Source organism: Macrobrachium rosenbergii, chromosome 8, assembly GCF_040412425.1.
Source record: "Macrobrachium rosenbergii isolate ZJJX-2024 chromosome 8, ASM4041242v1, whole genome shotgun sequence".
NCBI lineage: Eukaryota > Metazoa > Arthropoda > Malacostraca > Decapoda > Palaemonidae > Macrobrachium > Macrobrachium rosenbergii.
This window is the reverse complement of record NC_089748.1, coordinates 70308047-70330990: the sequence shown is the minus strand read 5'-3', so window position 1 is coordinate 70330990 and position 22944 is coordinate 70308047. Positions and strand designations below refer to the sequence as shown.

The 22944-nt window shown below is 41.1% G+C and overlaps 1 protein-coding gene across 1 annotated transcript in view; it reads left to right on the top strand.

The window, feature by feature from the left end:
- The window catches only part of LOC136841180 (steroid receptor RNA activator 1-like), a 92443-nt gene that overhangs the window by 64586 nt on the left and 4913 nt on the right, over positions 1-22944 (top strand). Inside the window, exon 5 of the mRNA XM_067108220.1 lies at positions 20481-20589. Within this exon, the coding sequence (XP_066964321.1) occupies positions 20481-20589 (109 nt within the window). The remainder of the gene's footprint in view (positions 1-20480; positions 20590-22944) is intronic.

The window sequence follows — 22944 nt, the reverse complement described above, 5'->3', positions numbered from 1 at the left end:
ACTTAAAAATTTGGAGATCAGAAAATTCCACAACTGAACATGGGAAACTGTGTCCCATTTTAGTTGTAGCCAAAATAAAACTAGAAAATTGATTAGTATTAAATCTGATATTAATGAACAAGTTGGGCTCTGCCAACCTCTTTCTCCATTGGCTATCTCCCGTTACCACCAAAACCTTGTGCTATTAACCCTTAAACACCTATTGGATGTATCATACGTCGACTAAAATTGTCTGTTGGGTGCCGAGTGGACGTACCATACGTCGACTACAAAAAATTTCAACCTTTGGTCAACTTTGACTTGACCAAAATGGTCGAAAAACACAATTGTAAGCTAAAACTCTTACATTCTAGTAATATTCAATCATGTACCTTCATTTTACAACAAATTGGAAGTCTCTAGCACAATATTTCGATTTATGGTGAATTTTTGAAAAAACTTTTTCTTATGCACGGGCGGTAACTCAATAAAAATTTCATAAATTCTTTCGTCATTTTGTCGTAATTTTTGCACTGTTCTATATTAGCCGTTACATAAAGTTTTATATATGAAAATGTGCGCAATTTCATGTACAATACAGCAAAATACAACCCATGGTTGTAGCTTTTATCAGTTTGGAAATATTTTCATATAAACCACGATAACTGCCAAAATTTCAACCTTCGGTCAATCATTTACCTTCATTTTGCAACCAATTGGAAGTCTCTAGCACAATATTTCGATTTATGGTGAATTTTTGAAAAAACTTTTTCCTTACGTCCGCGCCAGAAATTCTTTTCACGTTGTCGTAATGTTTGCACTGTTTTATATTAGTCGTTACATAAAGTTTTATATATGGAAATGTGCGCAATTTCATGTAGAATACAACAGAAAATAACTCATGGTTGTAGCTTTTATCAGTTTTGAAATATTTTCATATAAATCCGATAACTGCCAAAATTTCAAGCTTCGGTCAACTTTAACTCGACCGAAATGGTAAAAACGCAATTATAAGCTAAAACTCTTACATTCTAGTAATATTCAATCATGTACCTTCATTTTGCAACAAACTGGAAGTCTCTAGCACAATATTTCGATTTATGGTGAATTTCTGAAAAAAAATTTTTTCCTTACGCCTCGCTATGGTAACTTCGGCGAACATCTCAGAAATTCTTTTCGTCGTGTTGCCGTAATGTTTGCATCTTTTACATTATTCGTTACATAAACTTTTATATATGAAAATGGGCGCAATTTCATGTAGAATACAACAGAAAATAGCTCATGGTTGTAGCTTTTATCAGTTTTGAAATATTTTCACATAAATCACGATAACTGCCAAAATTTCAACCTTCGGTCAACTTTAACTCGACCGAAATGGTAAAAACGCAATTGTAGCTAAAACTCTTACATTCTAGTAATATTCAATCGTTTAACTTCATTTTGCAATAAATTGAAGTCTCTAGCACAATATTTCGATTTATGGTGAATTTTTAAAAAAACATTTTCCTTACGTCTGCGCTGTAACTCGGCCGAACATCTCAGAAATTCTTTCGTCTTGTTGTCATAATATTTGCACCGCTTTAAATTAGTCATTACATAAAGTTTTATATATGAAAATGTGCGAAATTCCATGTACAATACAACAAAAAATAACTCATGGTTGTAGCTTTTATCAGTTTTGAAATATTTCCATATAAATCACGATAAATAGAAAAAATTTGACTTTCGGTCAACTTTAACTCTACCGAAATGGTCGAAAACTGCAATTGTAAGCTAAAACACTTACAGTCTAGTAATATTCAATCAATTAGCTTCATTTTTCAACAAACGGGAAGTCTCTAGCACAATATTTCGATTTATGGTGAATTTTTGAAAAAACATTTTTTTATCGTCTCAGCGTTATGAATTCATGCATCATTTGTGATAATATTTTCTCTTAGTTGCTTTGATCGTTTTAAAATTTGTTATATACCAAAATCATCGCAATTTAGTGTACAATACAACTAAAAAAATTAACTCATTAGCTTTAACCGTTTTGCTTACAGCGATTTGTATACAGGTAGTGAAATGCGACTTACGACGGCATTAGGTTCTGACAGAGTGGTCGGAATCGATCTCGTCGTAAGTTTCCACCAACCACATATGTACATGTATTCTGTACCTACAGTGTATTATCCATCATATATCCTAAGTATGACTAGCCTACATATACATTTTATATTATCCAAAAAATGTGCATGTATAGTACCTATTTTTACGTTTAGCATATGAAATCTTATCATGCTTGAACTCCTTGATTAATACTTACTTTTATTACTGTATTTAACATTTTTATTGTAGGCATTCAAACCATCTGTCTAGTCTGTTTACATTTTCTTATCCGCCATTTGCATTGCCAATCGCCTACACGTATGACATATTATTTACTTTGTTTATATATAGGTTTGAATTAAATACATACCGTGTTGTGGCGTATAAGACGCACTTTAAAAAAAAAATGGCCTAAAAATCCCCTGCGTCCTATGTACATAATGTAGGCTCAAAATTTAAGAATTTTGGCCGAAATTATACATGAAACGTCACGTAGATGTTGTAGCCTAGCGTAAAATTCGGTGTTATCCTAATAACCTATTAAAAACAAAGTTTATTATAATTATTTATCATTATCACACTTACCATCACCGCAATTACTACTGCTAGTATTATAATCAATATGTACGTTGTTATTATTGATATTTTCATTAAAATGTTAATATCATTATCGTAGTCTACAGCGGATGCCTGGATTCCACATTTATAGATATAAACAGTGCGTGTGCTGCCACCTATTGGTGATTATCTCGAGAGCTTTACGGATAACAAGGCTTCGTTCAGTTGGTAGTTGGCAATTCCTGCTAACATTCTCTTTACGCATAACAACATGGCTTTCATCAATTGGTGGTTGACAATTCCTGCTACCATTCTCTTTAGGCATAATAACAAGGCTTCGTTGAGTTGATACTGTAACTCGTGCTAGCATTCTCTTTTAAGAATAAGAACATGGCTTTGTTCAGTTGCTCACGAGACTCGAGCTGTTACATAGGAAACACTTTTATTTATTGAATTTTACCCTTGATTGCATACTTTTATAATATATAATGGATATATATAACATATATTACCGTAGGTAACATCTTTATTAATGTTTTGTTGATTCTGGCGGTAAGAAACAATGTTTACAAATGAATGTGTTGCGATCTATTGGTAAACCTATGAGGTAGCTTTCAGCAGCAGACTAAACATTCGATCGTAGTAAATGGCTGATTGTATAATACATATTTTGATAAATATAAATATGGTAAATAACTTCTTTATTAATGTTTTTGTTGATTCTGTTGGTAAGAAACAATATGCATATGATAACCTAATACTACAGTTTTTACTTACCAAAATCATATGAGCATAGGCTTGAAACCTTATTTTTTCCTCAGTGTCCTGCTGAAATTAAAAGTGCCCTATGCAGACATGCGTATTATAAGCCATCAAATACGGTAATTTGTTATTACATTTGATTTATTTGCAAAAAATAGAAATACAAAATACATTACAAAAATATGATTCTTTTACCATTTTTGAACGACACAAACACACTATGTTGCGAAAGCTGAGCATCTCTCGGATATGAGCGCGCTGCGGTAGCGGGAAAAAAAGTATCGTCTGGCTTCGACGCATTTTAGCAAAATATAAAATTAAATATTATTATATATATTATATTGTCGTAGCGATCGTCGTAAAAAAGTCGGTCAGTCGTGAAATCGCATAGGTCAAGTAAATTCGGCGACTACCTGTACAATTATATACGAGTTTTTTTTTTCGCTGTCATATATTCCAATATTTATATATGATAATGATATTTTTTCATTTCTGATGGTTGCATACTAAACTTCAGGCAATGACAAAAAAATGAGCCAAAAATGAACTCTCAATCTTAAAAACTATGCGTACTGAGATTTTTTGAAAAAAACTTTTTTTCCGCTTCGGCGCTAACTCTCCGAACGCCGCCGGCATACGGGAGACGTTTTTGTAAATAGGGCTTCGGCGTTAAAGGGTTAATAACCGGACTCCAGCTAGTCGCTTGAGACAATCCCCTTACATTAATTCCTCGGGTTTTTTAGTTGTGAAAAATACAGATTGATTTAAAATTTGCCATTTTGTAGCAGCAGCCTGCCTAGTGTTGCAAGCAAAAACAACTAGGTCAGGAAAAGAAAGGTGCAGAGGATGTTTGTTGTGGTGGTACATTTTATGCCACTCATTTACATTTATGCTTCTATGTGGGTGTCTGGTGGTGCTGGTCTGCCTTTGCTACCTTTTATTTAAGGGACATACTTCATGTGGATGTGTATTAGGTGTGGCAGGTCAAGTATTAACTTGGGGGGAATATGATAGGAATTTTTCCTTCTTCCACCTCCCTTCTTGTTCATATACAGAACAAACCTTTGGTCTACTGTAAGGGGGGTAAAATTCTCAAGCGCCTGCTGGAGTCGGGTTAAAAAAAAGTATAAGGATTTTTGTGGCAACAGGAGTTAGCCAAGATAACGGAAAGGAGGGGGGCACAGCTGACCTGCCTTAACCCCTCCTGGCTACAAGGCATCAGTTTCTCTTTGACCGCCTTCATAGCAGGTCGGTGCTGTTGCCCTCTCTGCCAAGAAGATGCTGTTTTTATGTAAAGATTTTAATATTGCATATCTCTATGTAGTATGTAGTATCATATTTCTTATCAATGTCAAAAAAGACAGCTACAGGAATTTGTTTTCATTCAAATCCTCTTTGTATGTGGTCTTCCAAGTTAAATAGAGAACCCAATGTAGATCTGTCACATTGTGACCTGAATGGAGTGGGAGTCAAAATTTTATTTTCTCAAATTTGTCATGTTTGTCTAGCATTTACCATTTTCTCTAGTAATTTGCATAAACAACTTGTTAAAGAAACTAGTCTGTAATTGTTTACATTACTGAACTTGTTAAAGAAACTGGTCTGTAATTGTTTACATTACTGGGATCCTTTCGTTAAAGAAACTGGTCTGTAATTGTTTATATTACTGGGATCCTTTCAAGTTTTGGGGATAGGAATAATTATAGCTTTATGCCATTCATCAGGAAATAAATTTCGAAGCCATAAGTGATTATAGAACTGTAAGGTGCTAAGTGGAAGATCATTTCAAAACAAATATTGTCACCTCCAGGGGCAGATTTATTGCTGTTCAAGAGAGCAAATTCCAACTCTTCCATATTAAATTTTCTATTATAATATATATCTTCTATTGTTTCAAAATTTATTGTTATTAATTCTATACAGTACTATTTTTCTTTGTGCAGAAGTGCTCATCAAGTTTTTATCACTGCTTACTTTTGCTAAATTTTCTCGTTACATTACTTGTTTCTTTCAGATCAAGCATTCTTTTCCCATCTTTTATTATGGCATGTCTAGATGCTCATCTAAGTTTTTGTCACTACTTACTTTTGCTAAATTTTCTCGTTACATTACTTGTTTCTTTTGGATCAAGCATTCTTTTCCCATCTTTTATTATGGCATGTCTAGATCCTCATCTAAGTTTTTGTCACTAATTACTTTTGCTAAATTTTCTTGTTACATTACTTGTTTCTTTTGGATCAAGCATTCTTTTCCCATCTTTTATTATGGCATGTCTAGATGGTTTAACATGGTTACCATGTCAACAAAACTGTGTCAACAATAGGTAAATGCACCTTAGCATCTACATCACGAGAGGAAGAAGGAAATTTAGGTACTTTACAGCCATATACAACTGTATGTACATCAAGTATGTAATGACAAAGTACCTGTAAACATTACTGACTTAAAAATATCAGGTATTAAAATACAAATAAAAACAATAATTATGAAATTTATAATTTATACAATACCAAGGAACCTACATTAATAGCAGGTGATTTTAATGCTCCCAACCTAGTATTTGACTGTAATTGTGCTAACTCAAATAGAGGAGGAAGTAAAATAGAAGAATTCATAGATTCAAACGACATGTGCTGTATGAATGATGATGTTTCCTCAGTAGACTTAACTCTATGTACAATTGTACTAACTCAAATAGAGCTGGAAGTAAAATAGGAGAATTCATAGATTCAAATGACATGTGCTGTATGAATGATGATGAAATCAGCACATATTTTTCAAAAACACATGGAACATTTTCCTCAGTAGACGTAACTCTATGTGCAACAAGTATACTTGACAGATTAGATTGGAATACAGTTGATGGCTTGCACACCAGTGATCATTTCCCAATATTAATTTCCTTATTACAAAATAATCCCTCCAAGCATGTCCCTCAATATAAAATTCATAAAGCAGATTGGTAGTGATATGAATTCCACACTAGGAATATCCCACCATTTGAGTATATACAAGATCATAATGAAACAAATAGGTTTCTTGTTGATTTCATTAAAAATGCTGCTGATAAAGCGATACCAAAATCAAAATCTCACCCAACATAAAGTCCCATTGGTGGTCTGAAAAACTAAAAGAATTAATAAAAATAAAACACCAAATTGGAAGACGATTGGATAATTTGAATAGAAAGTTCAGTAAAATAAATAAAACATTACTGTAGTGATATTAGAAGAAAATTTACAAAAACTAACTATATTATTATTAGAAATTGATGTATTAAAACCTCTATATAACAAAATACCTGCAAAATTTAAAAAGGAAGTAATTCAAGGAAGAATCATTTCGTGGGGGAAATATGTATCAGATCTTTCTAATAATACTCCCATACAAAAAATATGGGAAAAATTCAGGAAAATAAATGGTAACCATGTTAAACCATCTAGACATGCCATAATAAAAGATGGGAAAAGAATGCTTGATCCAAAAGAAACAAGTAATGTAACGAGAAAATTTAGCAAAAGTAAGTAGTGACAAAAACTTAGATGAGCATCTAGACATGCCGTAATAAAAGATGGGAAAAGAATGCTTGATCCGAAAGAAACAAGTACAGTAATGTAACAAGAAAATTTAGCAAAAGTAAGCAATGACAAAAACTTGATGAGCACTTCTGCACAAAGAAAAATAGTACTGTATAGAATTAATAACAATAAATTTTGAAACAATAGAAGATATATATTATAATAGAAAATTTAATATGGAAGAGTTGGAATTTGCTCTCTTGGACCGCGACATCCTCTCGGAAATCTCTTCCCGTTCTGGAGGGGAGTTTTTTCCTCCGGAGCAAGTGGAGGCTTCGGTTTCTGACCCGACTTTTGCTTCAGGTCCCGGACTGGATAGCCAGACACCGAATCTCAGCACATCCTGGCTACACCTGGGCCCACCTGGCTTGGCACTGGAGGGATTAGCTCCCCTGCCCCCCGCTCCAGTCACGACCCACTCGGCAACGACAGTCACCACGACAACCGTCACCTTCTCGAGGTTCGTCCAGATGCTGGTATCAGTTGCTTCGCACCTGGACACCCAAGTGTCGGCGTCACCCATGGGCCCGCAGGCTGTTCCACTGCCGCCTGGCTTCCTGGCTCCGTTCACGCGTGCTGGCCCCTCCTACATGGTGACGTCATCTTATCCTTATGTGACTGTCACTGCCCCTGTTGCTGACCATGGCCTGTCATCGAATACGGTTCCTTGTCTGACTTTCCAGCCCGGCCCTTCGTCTGCTTCCATCCCCATTCCATCGACCATGGCGTGGCCCGACTTGAATCTTCACGCGGGAGGGGCGGCGCCTGCATTCGGCCCCGCCCCACTTTTTGTTCCTGATAGACGCCGTGGCTCTCTGCCCAGGCAAATGCTGGCCCGAGCTCCGCTGTCGCTGCCCGGGATGTGCCTTCTGCTGCAGCCCCTCCTGCTGTTCCTGCTGTGCCTGAGTCAGTGGCCTCGCTTTCCTGGCTTGGGGATTTGACTGCTTTCCTGAAGCAGATGGTGAAGAAGAAGAAGAGGTCTAGGAAGATGTCTTTGTCATCTTCATCTTCATCATCGTCGTCTTCGTCTGTTGCTTCTTCCGCTTCTCCTTCCGAGGCTTCGCAGCCAAAGAAAAGAAGTCTGCCTCTCCCCCCCCAAGAAACCTCGTACTGAGACTTCTAAGGGTCTGCCTCCTTCCACAGGGAAGGCAGTGGGATCTCTCGTCGGCTCTTCCTGATCCTCGGATCAGGGAACTGCTGCCCCGGCCTCCGGGCCAGGGGTACCGGGAGCCAAGGGCGTGCAGACCAAGGTCGGCACTCCCCCCGCTGTGCCTAAGAAACTTCCTGCATCTAAGGCCAGCGAGTCCGCGTCGGACACTCGTTCGTGAGTTGCTCCGTACACGGGTCTCCAAGGAGACTCGGGTACCCCAGTCTGATACGGTTGACACTTCTCGCCGTACAGACCAGGGGTGGGGAGAGAAAGAGCCGGGCATGCAGGTGCTCCGTCTCTTCCTGCTGGCACTCCTTCAAGTGCCAAGTCAGGTTCCCGGGACAGTGCTTCAGCCCCCGGGTCGAACGCAAGGAGAGGTAGGGAAGAAGTCCCCTACTCAGTCTTCCCGAGAGGCTCCGGCCTCGAAGAAGTCTGGGGCGCGTCCAGAGGACAGCGCAAGCTTGCGCCAGCCAGCCGCGCGTTCGACTCTTCCCAGTCCCCGGCCACGTCCTCGCAGCCAGCCTGGCTCGGGGGAGGCGAGTGCACGGCTCAGCTCTCGCGAGCCGCTCTGCTCTCCTTGGGAGATCGCTTCACCTGGGCTGAAGCGGTCTCCTCGACCTGGGGGCTCGTCATCACCGCGGGTTGGTGACCGCTCTCGGTCCGCTGCTTCTGCTGGTTCTGCCAGTAAAGGCAGTGGGAGCGCCCGATCTTCCTCGCCTGTCCCCTCCGCCCCTTCAGTTTCTTCCAGGAGGTGCGAGTCGACCAGGTCTTACCCCCGCGTAGTTCAGGAAGGTCCTTGGGGGTCTGCCGAGGTTCTCCATCCAGCAGGGAGAGTAGTTCGGGAGGATCGCACACTGGAAGGGCTCGAGGGTCCTCTGCCCCAGGATGCGGACACCCCCGAAATACAGAGGACTTTTGCAGAGGTTATCGCGCTGATTCATCAGCACAATGACCTCGGGGAAGGGACCACGGCCTCATCTGTGGATCGTCCGTCGCGCCTTGAATCCTTCTGGGGACCCAAGAAGGAACCCAAGGCTTCGGTGGGGCTGCCGTGGTCCACGCTTGCCGAGGGGGTGCTCGATCAGGTGAACAGTCTTGTGTCTTGGCAAGACATTTCGCTTCGATCGAGCCGCTCGGACCAGCTTCTTCCCGCTCCTCTGCCTCGTCAGAAGCGTTTCTACGCACCAGTGGAAGGGGCATTGCTGACCAAACAGGTTGACCCAGACCTGACTCGTTTGGATCCGGGTCTGTCGTTGCAGCAATTGACTGCAGAGAACATATCCCTCTCTCAGCAAGAAGCTGCAACCCTGGAAGCCACCGCCATGGCGGCCTTCCAAGCAGTCTCCTGGCTCGATCTGTGGTCATTCACAGTATCGAAGGTAGCTGCTTCCTCAGGCGCTATCGTACCTGGGGAGGACTCCGCCTTTGGGAGACTGTGCCAGTCTGGGGGTAGGGCCATTTCCTACCTCGCCCACCAGACTGCAAACCTGTGGGCAAACCTTGTGCTAAAGCGGAGAGACGCCATTCTCTCTCGCTTTGCCAGGTCCGTAGGTCCCGAGTCAGCTATCGCCCTTCAGAATGGACCATTGCTGGGTTCCTCCTCTCTCTTCCCTAGAGAGTTGGTGGACGCCGCGATGGACAAGCGCCGTGCCGATGACAGCAACCGGCTTGTTCACCAGGCAGTGGCCAAGACCTCCGGGTCTTCTCATCCCACTGCAGCCAGGTCTTGGGCCAGGCTGGCACCCTTGGCCCCTAAGAAGTCCCAGTTTTTCGTAGGGGTCCCGAGGAAACACCAGCCTTCTTCTTCCTCGAGAAGGGGTCACTCCCGCCCCTTTTCAGCCCTCTTTTCCAAGCCGGTAAAGGGGGCAAGAGTAAGAAGAAGAAGGGGAAACGCTAGGGGGCAGCGTTCCCCCAAAAGCTGCCGAAGATGGGGGTGCCTGTCGAGCCATTGGGCAACGTGGCAGCGACATGGAGCTGAGACCTGGATAGTGGATGTCCTTCGGGAGGGATATCTACTAACCTTTCGAGTCTCGGCCTCCCCTCACCTACACTCCGGTCCATCTCCAAACATATCTTCCAGGTTCATCGAAGGACATCGCACTACAGCAAGAAGTGCAAGCCATGCTGAGCAAGAGTGCTATAGAAGTTGTGTCGGACCAGTCTCCAGGCTTTTACAGCCGTGTCTTTCTCATAGAGAAGGCCTCAGGGGGATGGAGACCGGTCATAGACCTCTCTCCCTTGAACCGTTTCGTTTGCCAGACTCGGTTCACGATGGAAACAGCGCAAACTGTGCTGGCCTTCATCAGGGAGAAGACTTCATGCTTACGGTGGACTTGAGGGATGCGTATTTCCAGATACCCATCCATCTGTCCTCGTGCAAGTACCTCCGCTTTGTCCTCGGGGAGTCGGTCTTCCAATTCAGGGCACTTTGCTTCGGGCTCTCGACCGCTCCCCAGGTGTTCACGAGAGTTTTTTCTCTCGTGTCAGCTTGGACCCACTCGCACGGGATACGTCTACTGAGGTATCTCGACGACTGGCCAGTCCTGGCGAGCTCTCGCTCGCAGTTGCTACAGGACAGGGATCGTCTCCTCGTGTTTTGCCGGGATCTAGGGATCGTGGTAAATCTGGAGAAGTCAGATCTCACCCCCAAGCAGAGAACAAAGTACCTGGGCATGCTGATAGATACGGTGGCAGCGAAAGTCTTTCCCTCGGACTCTCGTATCAGCAAGTTCAGGCAGGCAGCACAGTTGTTCCTGTCACGGCAGGAGCAACCAGCTCGGCAATGGCAAGTCGTCATCAGTCACCTGTCGTCGGAGAAACTAGTACCTCACGGGTGTCTCACCTGCGGTCTCTCCAGTGGAGACTAAAGGAGTATTGGTCCCAGTCCCAAGACCCCCAGTCCTTCCTCATTCCTCTTTCCGAGGAGGTGAGAAAGGACCTTCACTGGTGGTTAGATGACAGGAACCTCTTAATAGGAGTATCCCTGCATACTCCCCCTCCGGACATGCTTCTGTTCTCGGACGCATCGACCGAGGGATGGGGCGCACACCTGGAGGAGTTGCTGACTTCGGGAGTGTGGCACCGAGACGACAAGCACCTTCACATCAACATCCTGGAGCTCAAGGCGGCCTTCCTGGCCCTCCAGGAGTTCCAGGATCGAGAGATGGGACACTCCGTGGTAATGATGAGCGACAATACCACGGTAGTGGTATACGTCAACAAGCAGGGGGGACTGGTGTCCCACCAGCTTCATCAGTTGACGATGCAGGTGCACGAGTGGGCCATGGCTCACTCGGTAGAGCTGTCAGCCAGGTACATTCCAGGCAAGAGGAATGTCGTGGCAGACAAGCTCAGCCGCCAGAGCCAGGTGGTAGGGACGAATGGTCCCTCCATCGAAGTAGCGAAAGGCTGTTCGACCTGTGGGGGCGTCCAGCCATCGGTCTGTTCGCCACCCGGCACAACAGAAAACTCCAGGTCTTCTGTTCTGTCGTGCTGGACCCATGGGCCGCTGCGGAGGACGCGTTCCAACACCCGTGGGACAATCTCGGCGCCACGCCTTTCCCCCATTCTGCCTGATTCGCCGAGTGATCACCCCAAATCTCAGAATGACTCTGGTGGCACCCAAATGGCCCCAGGCCGTTTGGTACCCGGACCTGCTAGCTCTCCTCTCCGAGGCACCGAGAGAGATCCCCCCCTGGCCCAACCTTCTGCGTCAACCTCACACAGAGCGGTTCCACCTGGCAGTGCATTCCCTGTGTCTTCACGGCTGGAGGTTATCCACCATCTCTTGCGAGCGAGAGGCTTTTTGCGCCGTGCAGCAACAGAGATGGCAGGATACCTCAGAAGATCCTCCGCAGCGGTATACCAGGGAAAGTGGTCCATCTTCTGTGGTTGGTGTCGTCGAAGGGGTATCTCTCCGGTCGGAGCTACTGTTCAGCAGGTCGCTGACTTCCTCGTCTTCCTTCACCGAGAGAAGCTTCTCTCCGTTTCAGCTGTAAAAGGCTACCGCGCCACACTCGGCCTAGTCTTGCGGCTGAAAGGAGTAGACATCTTCTCCTCTTTCGAGATTTCTCTACTCATGAGAAGCTTCGAACGGTCTTGCCCACCCAGGGATCTCAGGCCCCCTGCTTGGGATGTGACTCTCGTCTTAAGGAGCCTGACTTGTCCACCGTACGAGCCTTTAAGAGAGTCGTCAGACAGGGATCTGACCCTCAAGAGCGTCTTCTTGCTTGCCCTGGCATCGGCGAAATGATTTTCCGAGCTTCACGGACTTTCCTTTGATGTTAAACACTCGAGGGGATGGGGATCAGTTACGCTCGATTTCATCTGGGATTTCGTAGCGAAGACTCAGAACCCTTCGGTCCCTGACGCACGGTTCGAGTCCTTCACGATCCCCTCCCTAGAGGACTTTGTAGGTAATGATCCAGACTAGACGCTACTGTGTCCTGTTAGGGTGCTGTGGCGCTATCTGAAGAGGACTCGGCACCTCTGGCCTGAGTGTCGACGACTCTTCGTTAGCACTGGCGCGACCAAGAAAGAAGTGTCCAAGAATACCATCTCTTTCCGGCTTCGTGAGACAATAAGGAGAGCGTACTCTGCTGCAGGAGAAGACGACACCGGTACGCTTCATCCGAGAGCTCACAAGGTCCGCAGCATTGATCCGTCCCTCACATTCCGGAAGAATATGTCGGTACCACAAGTGCTGAAGGCGGGTGTGTGGTCCCAACAGACTACCTTCACCTCCTCCTACCTCCGGGATGTTGCACACAAGTCCTTGGACACTTCTTCCTTGGGTCCTGTGGTGGCTGCTCAACAAGTTGTGTAGCTTATCCAGCTCCCCTAACGGGACAGGTTGCATCTCGCCTATGTTGTACGGGGTTGTGATTGGGAGAATGAATGTTGAGTGACTGGCCTCTCTTCTTTCTCCCCATCCTGGCTCTCTTCCCACGGGCAGGGAGCGGACGTGCCGTTACAAGCTGGACCGGGCGATCGAGGCAGGTAAGCACATAACGGAGCTCCCGTTCTATTTCCGCTCAGGTTAATAGAAGCAACCCCACTCCTTCCTCTTGCAAGGGGAGGAAGGAGACCATGACTATGAGACAAACCCAATGCTTGTATTTGCCTTATTGTCATCCGACGTCAAATTCTTCTAGCCTACTTTGCATGAACTGATGTTTCCTCTTTCATGCAAAGGGACCCAGAAGTTTGACAACTGATCCCGTTTCTTACAACCCGATCTTTTGTCAGAGGCAGTTTTCCCTTCCTCGCTCTTACGACCAGGAAGGGAAGACAAGGTGGTGAACTCCAGTCAGTTCAGAGAGACTTTATCAGATTCCTCCCTCCAATCAGTGAGTCTCTAATGTAAAGGACCGAGGGTTTGTATATTGTGTCGGAACAAATAACAATTTTTAAAAGTAAATTGTATTTTTCCTAACTATACAAACCCGAGGTCCTTTACACTTTATGCCCACCTCATGCCACCCCTCAATCTGTACCTGGGCCGAAAGGCAAATTGGAATGTTTACATCCGGGCAGGCGGTACTCCCGCCTCCCGGACAGTAGTTAACTGCCTAACCACCTTGTTTGAAGTTCAACGGCCGTTTCCAGCCTATGCCTGAAAGTAATCCTAATGTAAAGGACCTCGGGTTTGCATAGTTAGGAAAAATACAATTTACTTTTAAAAGTTGTTATTTTGAAATGATCTTCCACCTAGCACCTTACAGTTCTATAATCACTTATGGCTTCGAAATTTATTTCCTGATGAATGGCATAAAGCTATAATTATTCCTATCCCCAAAACTTGAAAGGATCCCAGTAATGTAAACAATTACAGACCAGTTTCTTTAACAAGTTGTTTATGCAAATTACTAGAGAAAATGGTAAATGCTAGACAAACATGACAAATTTGAGAAAATAAAATTTTGACTCCCAATCAATTCAGGTCACAATGTGACAGATCTACATTGGGTTCTCTATTTAACTTATAAGACCACATACAAAGAGGATTTGAATGAAAACAAATTCCCATAGCTGTCTTTTTTGACATTGATAAGAAATATGATACTACATACTACATAGAGATATGCAATATTAAAAACTTTACATAAAAACAGCATCCGTGGACATTTACCCACGTTTATCCAAAACTTTCTGACAAATCACACCTTTTCAAGTGAGAATTGATGATGTATTGTCAAGTACATTTCCACTTGAAAATGGTGTTCCACAAGTATGCGTCCTTAGTGGCACACTGTTTACTTTAGCAATAAATGATATCAGTAAAAACCTACCTATTGGAATTAAAATTAATTTATATATGGACGATTTTGCCATATATTATTCAGCATCTCGAGTAAAACATGCAGAACAAATCATTAATAAAAGCACAATGAAAATAGATGAATGGGCCTCATCTGTAGGCTTTAAATTTTCCATAGATAAAACTCAAGCAATATGTTTTATCAAAATAAAATGTGGAAAAAGAGTGAAAAATAGATTTAAAAATAAGAAACCATAGTGTACCAATTAGCCAAACAGCAAAGTTTTTGGGATTAGTATTTGATACTTTGATACTCACTTGAACTGGAAAGCCCACATAACATACATGAGATCAAAATGTAAAAGAGCATTAAATCTATCTAATTAAAAAAGTATTGAACACTACTAGGGGAGCTGATAGACTTACACTTACTGTACTGTATAAGGCAACAGTGCTGTCTATCACTGATTATGGAAGCGAAATATATGGCTCGGCATCAGACACAACGCTGAAAATGTTAGACCCAGTTCATAATGAAGGCCTTAGAATATGTTCAGGAGCCTTTAGATCATCACCAAAGTTATCTCTACAAGTTGAGTGTGATAGAGAGCTAGTAACAATAAAGAGTGCTCTTAGAATTCAGACAAATTATCCTCCAACCAAAAAATTATTTGGATTAAGAGATATATTTGTAAATGATCATCTACCTCCTTTTCCAATTAGAGCTAGAAGATTGTTTGAGTTGCTGAATATAAATATACAATTACCTTTAATAGCAAAATTACCTCTTCCTTCAACAGTGAATAAAATGAGAACTTGTACACACTCGAAATATTTATCAAAAAGTTATTTATATACTCCAGAACACCATAGACAGCATACAGTAGAACATATATTTTGAAAAGGTCCCTATTACCGAATATACACCCATGGACCTAAGTCACAGTGCAGAGTATGATATGCTGCAGTGTCCCAGGGCAAAACATATCAGTTCTCTCTACCAGAAAATGCTTCAGTATTTACAGCTGAGTTATGTGCAATAGCATCAGTCATAAAAATAATTAAAGAAGCCTCATTTAATAATTTTGTGATTTATAGCGACTCCAGAAGCACTATAGAAGCCATTCAAGGTTACAATCCAAAAAATTGTGTTGTGCAACAAATTAAGTTTTCACTCGATAAGTTGTGTAATAATTGGAAAAATATTGAATTATGTTGGTTCCCTGCCCATGTAGGGATTACAGGAAATGAAGAGGCTGATAAAGCAGCTAAAGAAGCAGTCCACATGACAAGAGCAAATATAAATATCCCTATTAGTGACTTTATAAGATATAAATACTGTATAAGAACACTCATTGTAAATAAAGGACAAAATATATGGAATGCAGAACCTGAATATAATAAATTGAAACAGATAAAATCCTGCATTAGAAAATGGAGTTCATCATACCAGAGAGACAGACTTGTGCAAGTAATTGTGACTCGTCTCCGAATAGTCTATACTGTACTTGTTGACACATGGACACTTAATGAGCAGCCCACATAGCCCTGCTCCTGAGCGCTCAGAGTGTAAGGTGACAATAATGGTCATACATGTATTGTGTGAGTATCCAAAGTACGACCAGCAACAACTGTCAACCTTTGGAAATAAATCAGTGAGGGAAATTTTATCAGAATCTTCTACATTATCAGTCGTTCAAATTTTGATGCTCGTGAAGATGTAATTTAGTTGATAAAATATAAATATAAGTAAATGATGAAAATACGAAAATCCTTGGGTCATTTAATGAATTTGAAAAACAAGATTTTAAAATGTTATTTAACTTATTCCAATCTTATTTTTTCTCATGTATGTATGGATGCGTGAGTAAATATATTTATTATGTGCATGTGTTCCAGTGTGGAAGCATGTGCCTTTGTGCAGTTTTTAGTTTAATTTTTACTCATTTGTCATCACACCTAATGAACTATTTGGTTCCAGAGCTGGGCCTCAGGCCTAGACCTTGTATTTTATATTAATCCTTCAGGCCAGCCCTATGAGAGCTGAAAGTCAGCTCAGTGGTCTGGTTAAACTACCTTAATAATAATAATGCATCAACAATACAGTACCAGGGACAAAAGGCTTATGGTAGTTGGTAGTGTGTTAATTTGGCACTAGTGTATAACAGAATTTACAGTAGATGCTGAGGATCTACAAAGAAATTGTATTCCTCAGTTTCTGGGACCAAGGCACTAAAGGCATTAATAGAATTTTTATGTTGAAATAGATATTGCAGAGGGTATCCAAAGAGGATAATGTGCCTGACAAACTCTGTTAGATGTTTATATCTATTTTAAAGAAAGTACCTCATCTTTGGTGTAGCAGTTACTGTAGACTGGTGATTTTGCTGATGGTCAAATTTTAGAAGTGCAAGTATTGTTTGCTTGCTTAGTAGTTATTTGCATAGAGAAGTTGCATGATGTCAAAGGAGTAGACCATGGATGTTTGTACTTCCTTTGCCTCAGAGTCACTGCTCCTTTACTCTTAGTACCAGTGCATTCTGTAGTACTAGGATCATTTGCAGCCAGATGTTGTCAAATTTAGGTCAATTAGCTAAAGTGTTAGCCATGCAAATATGTAGCAGTTGAAAGAATAGCTGTTTACAACCTTGCATAACTTGATGCAGCAGCATATTGTGCAAATGACTGACATGGTAACCTTGTGCTACCCACTCCTCGGCAGCTTGCATCAGGAAATTCCACAGTAATTTACTCATTGGAAATTCACATTCTGAAGATCATCCAGTAAAACCTCAGAAGTAGAGGTTTATCTAAAGAAGTAGATGAAGCCATCATCAGACCTTGTATAGGTCATCTTACTACCAGTGTCTACCAGGCAAAGTGAACCAGTTCTGTAACCAGTTGAAGTCTTTGATTTTTCAGTGCCAGATGTTGTAAGAAGTCTTGTCTATAATGAAAGGCATTAGAGTTTTTAATCCTACAGACTAAATGTAGAAGGCCCATTCAAGCTAAAAAACAGGTTTTGACGTATGAAAACCTATTTTTGGTAGTTGCTGTTGGGTCCCCAAGGAGTTACCCCCATGGTGTGCCAGTCCTCCATGGTGACTAGACTAGTATAAAAGAAATATCTTTTAGCCTGGTCTTGTAGCCGGGTATTGTGTTGTAATGAAAACACTGTGACGTGATATAGTATAATGGACTTAAAGATAAGGGGGCATTTTCCCTTATCTTCAGCGAAGCTAAATCCAGTTTCCCTACATCAAAAACTGTAAGAAGTGACTGTTGCACATACACGTCTGCCATCTTGTTTATGACCAGGGCAGGCAAAAGGTCATCCTCCTTTACTCTGCTGGTCAATGTAGGATGATTCCTTGCCCAAATCCCATGCCTTTTCATCAAGGAAGTGGGAGGGTTTTGAGGACTTGACAGCGACTACCAAAAATAGGTTTTTCCTACGTCAAAACCTATTTTTTTATAGCATAGTTGCTTTTTTCGTCCTCAAGGAGATTTACAAAAGAAATTGACAGGTGACAAAAGGCTTAAGCTCTCAAAATTTTAATCCCAAAAACCCCGAGAGAAAACAAAAAATATTTCTGGTCCGAGGTCAAGCCACAAGTTTCAAGCCCCGTTCCTTATTCTGAAAAACTTTTTAGGGTTTTGGTAACAAGAAATGAGAAAATAAACAAGAACTTGCGCTTTTAGGGTGAAGTTCTGAAGTTCTGTAGTTCTGTAGTGACTTACCCAAGTATGCTGGGTTGCAGTCTTGTCGCACCTTCCCAGTGATACTCACCCGTTAGGAAGACTCCTGATTTCCTGCTGTAGAGCCTATGGGGTCGGGACTAACCATACCACCTATTGATATGCAGTGTAGACGAATTTTTTTGAGCTCATGGCAGTAATGTTTTAAGAATACTGTCTCTGATGCCCACCCTGTGCTTTTGGAGACTTCTTCGAAAGAGACATTTCTGCATAAGGCCAATGACGTACCTACTTTCCTAATACCTTGTGGCCTAGGAAAGGTATGTGGATTTGCCTTTTTAATGAGGGACAGTAAAATTATTCATAGAGTGGATTATTTGTGCTAGGGTGTAGGAAAATCAGACCTTCTGGGATGTTTGCCGTGACCTCTAGGTAAACCTTGAGTGCTTGAATTGGGCATAATGTTTTGTCTGCTAAGCTGAGTTTTCATATAAGAATAGGAGATTTCCTTCTTTAAGGATCCTCATTCTTGGCCAGGAATGATGGGCCAGGGGATAATAATAATTGATTATCAGCAGTTTGTGTGATGTATCATTCCCATCTAAGAGAGCCCAGTTCATTAATACGGGCTCCTGATGCTATGCAATCAGGAAGATCGCCTTTTGTAGCATGTGAGTTGTAGTTGTATTGGGTCCGCTGAATTGAGGGGTAGATAGAAGTCTTCAGTTTATTCAGGGACCAAGTAATTGGAAGTCTTTCAGGAGTGGGTCTTCATAGAGCAAAAGACCGCAGAAGGGAGGTAACAACTTCTATGCTGGAGTCAATCTTGAATCCATAAAGCATGGGTTCCGTTAATGCTGCCTTGTATGCCGTGACTGCTGTAACCGCAAGATGTTTGTCTTCAAAGAGGTATAACAAAAAATTTAAGTATTTCTATAGAAATCTCGACTGGGCGCTCAGTATGGATATAATTTAACCATATCTTCCATACGGACTGGTATTGCCGGCTAGATTGTCTTGCAAGTGGTCTGGCCATGTAAACGGGGTTTTTGTCTTTCAGGATCAGACAAGTTGGTGTGACTGGAGAACCACACAATGAGGTGAGACTATTTATGATTAATGAATCATTGAGAACAAAAATGTTGATGTTACTGAGTCCCCAAGATACACAGGAAGGAAACCTTCAATAAAGATAGGTCTGCCACATAAAATAGAAAGAAGAAAAAGCTTAAAGAATTACTTTACAGAAAGATAGGACAGAAGATGCCTGTTGAAAACTGACAGTTTATGTAAATGGTATTGTAATGATGATGATGATGATGAAAGCAAAGGTAACAACATTTGGGGACATGTATGAAGATGCTAGAAATATCATTAATCACTATTACAAAGGTACATATACATATACAGTATTGTCAGACATTTTCCAACAGGCATCTTCTGTCCCATCTTTCTGTAAAGTAATTTTTTAAGCTTTTCTTCTTTATGTTTTATGTGGCAGACCTACCTTTATTCAAGGTTTTCTTCCTGTGTATCTTGGGGGCTCGGTAACATCAACTTTTTTGTTCACAACAATTCATTAATCATAAATGGTCTTACCTCATTGTGTGGTTCTCCAGTCACACCAACTTGTTTGGTCCTGAAAGACAAAAAACCTGTTTTACATGCCCAGACCACTTGCAAGACAATCTATTTATTATAATTTTCTTGTTTATCCCAATTATGTTCACATGTTCTGTGTTGCTCTTCCTTAATTTAACCACTTTTTTTTTTTAGTCTTGTTCCATTAATTTTCATCATTTCATCTCCCATTTTGACTTTCAATGTACTGTAATTTAGAGTTCTCTTCCATTTTGAGTGTGGGTATCTTGTGGTGTCAGTCTGCCTTTTCTACTTTTCATTTAAAGGACATCATTCACTTGGACTCATATTAGTTGAGGCAGTCCAAGTATTACCTTTGATCTTCCACCTCCCAACTTCAGTCACTAGTTCATTCATTTATGATAAACATAATCCTTGGGTTAATAGCATCAACATGTGTGTATGATGCAAGTATGTAAATTGTGATGAAACGTAAAACATACAAAGCCTCAGTGATATAGTGATGTCCCTCCTACCAGCATTACAAATCTCACAGTTTCATCTCCAGACTACATGCAATAGGAGGTGAATGATTGATGCAGACCTGTTGATCCGTGAAGCACTTGTGCTTTAAGACTGCCATACCTCCTCTGTCTGATAGACTAAGGACAGATTCTGGGAATATTTAAAAATGCAAATGAAGTCATATACTGTATATGATTGGTGGTGGGTGTGTTTGTGTTCTGAAAATTTAGTTTTTAATGAATTTATGAGGTTCTTTGTAAATGTTCAAGTGCTTTATTTGAATGTTTCAATGTTGCAGGATAACGTACGAGAAGAAGTTGTAAAACGATTTGATATCATGAAAACAATGTGGTTAGAGGGGAAACTTAATGATGTGGTACAGGACCGGTTGGTAACTTTAACTAAAGGTATGTTTTTATGTTTTGTATGCATATACATTCCATGCGTAATTTGAACACTAAAATTTTTAATTGTAATGAAAACCAAAAATGTAGGGTTGTAAGTTTTGTTATCATGCTAAGATACTGTACCTTGGTTCTGTTGGGATTTGCATTGTACTAGACATAACATTACCTTTCTTAATAAGGCATTATCATTTAGAAATTCTGAAGCTTCTCAGAGTGTAAGGGAAAGCATGACAAATACGTGAGGTATTAAACTGTTCTTCTGATATATGCTGTCAAGGTCATATTAGAACTGTATCTGCAAGCTAATTCTCTGAACAGATAGGATTTTACACCCTAAAGTTGTGATCTCTTAGTTGCCCTAACTGCTAAGATTCTTGCTGAGCACAGCTTACTCTGGTGAGCTGTAACCCACTCATCTTGGACTGCTTTGCACTTTCTCTCAGCTGAAGAATTTTAAGAATCAGAGCACTGGCCTGGTGACCCTAAGAATGACAACCAGTGAAGCATGGAAATTCAGTTTTGGAATTGTGATGTAAAGGAACAAGATAATACTGAGGGGGAAATGGTTGATGAGTAATATCCTAGTGAGCACCTGATACTTAGTGGCTAAAGTCTATTATTCTCTTGTACCTGGTGGTCAGTTTAATTATCAGTCATCCAGGTTCTAAGGGGAAAGTAAAGATACCCAGAGTCAGAAAAGGGGTTAGGCGTAGGAAAACTTGGAAATAGCTACTTCGTTAGTAAATTGCATTAAGAGAACAGCTATTCAGTGAAAATTTAGGGCTGAGATAAGACACATGGGAGAGCAAAAATTTCCTAACCTCACTCATAAAGCATCACAGGTGACTATTCTTGCAATTTACTGTTCTTGCATTATTGTTCAACATATCCTATCCTTACTTCCATGTACATGGTCCCCAATGTTCAAGGCTGCATTCTATATCTCCAAATACTCTTTTACAGAATAGATTATTTCATTATCATTCTCAGTATAATGACCAAACAGGTCAGATTTTAGTTTAGGGATTACAATGGATGTAAGTCAGATGGAACTATATCATGCTACAAAGGAGGTACTGTTGGGTATTTCAGCCACTGCCACCTTTCCTGTGTAGACAGGAGCAACTTCATACCTATTCAATATTCCTTTGCATCAATTATCATACCATATAATTATCAGTTTCTCCATTAATGTTGTGACATCCTCAGAATCCCACAATACAGGGCCATCTCCTTGCTACTACTGTATATGCCACTTGCTTGAGTCTCTAGGGATATGGAGAATTATGATGTTTCGATCAATTGCTTTTTAATTTGATTCCAGTTCAAAGTAGTAAAACCATGTCTCATCCTAGATAACTAATCTCTTATAGAAATGGTCTGGATCAGCCCGGAGATGCATCAACTTTTGTTCTGGTACAATAATACCTCAGACTATGTTGTTAATTCATTCCAAGACGTACATCTTGAATTGAAACCAAATTAGGTCAGAAAAACCTTTTAAAAAACTACCTAGGCACCTGATAAACCCCTAAAAGCAACTTGATACAGTCCAACCTCTTAAATCCGGCACCCTGTCATCCGGAAACTCCCATGATCCAGAACGTTTTGTGATTATCGCCATTGGTTCTTGAGCAACTACGAGGGTGGTGCTACCCATTTCAGATTTTGGATCTTTTAGGATTTCAGAACTGAAGCATGCTCCATAAATACGCAAGAATAGTTTATTTCTTATACTTTGTGCATAGTTTGAGATATAATTTCAGTAGATTTCACCAGGCAAACTTTCTATGACTGTCTCAATTTCGGTAGATACCACTGATAATTCATATTACAGTGGACCCCAGCTATATCATGGTTCATCATTCATGGCTTCAGTTAGTCACGGATTTTTCTGTGGGAAGTAAATCCAGATAAATTGCGGCAAATTCACTAATTTGCAGATTTGCAATATTTGCTAATTACTGTATTTTCATGTTATTTTGTGACAATACATTTTTTTTTGCTAAAAACACAATGAACTAATTTTCAAATAATGTAAACACAGCAAAATGTGAGTGAAAGTATTTGACCTAGTAAAAACCTATTTTTGGTAGTTGCTGTTGAGTCCTCAAGGAGTTACCCTTCCATGGTCTTGTAGCCGGGTATTGTGTTGTAATAATAAACTATAAAATGTGATGGAGTGTAATGGACTCAGAAAATAAAGGGCATTTTCCCTTATTTTCAGCGAAGCTGAACCCAGTTTTCCAACGTCAAAACCTGCAAGAAGAAGAATTGACTATTGCGCATACGCATCTAGTTTACAAATGTACCGATAAAGGACCAGGGAGCCATTACTCTCTGTTGGTAAATGCA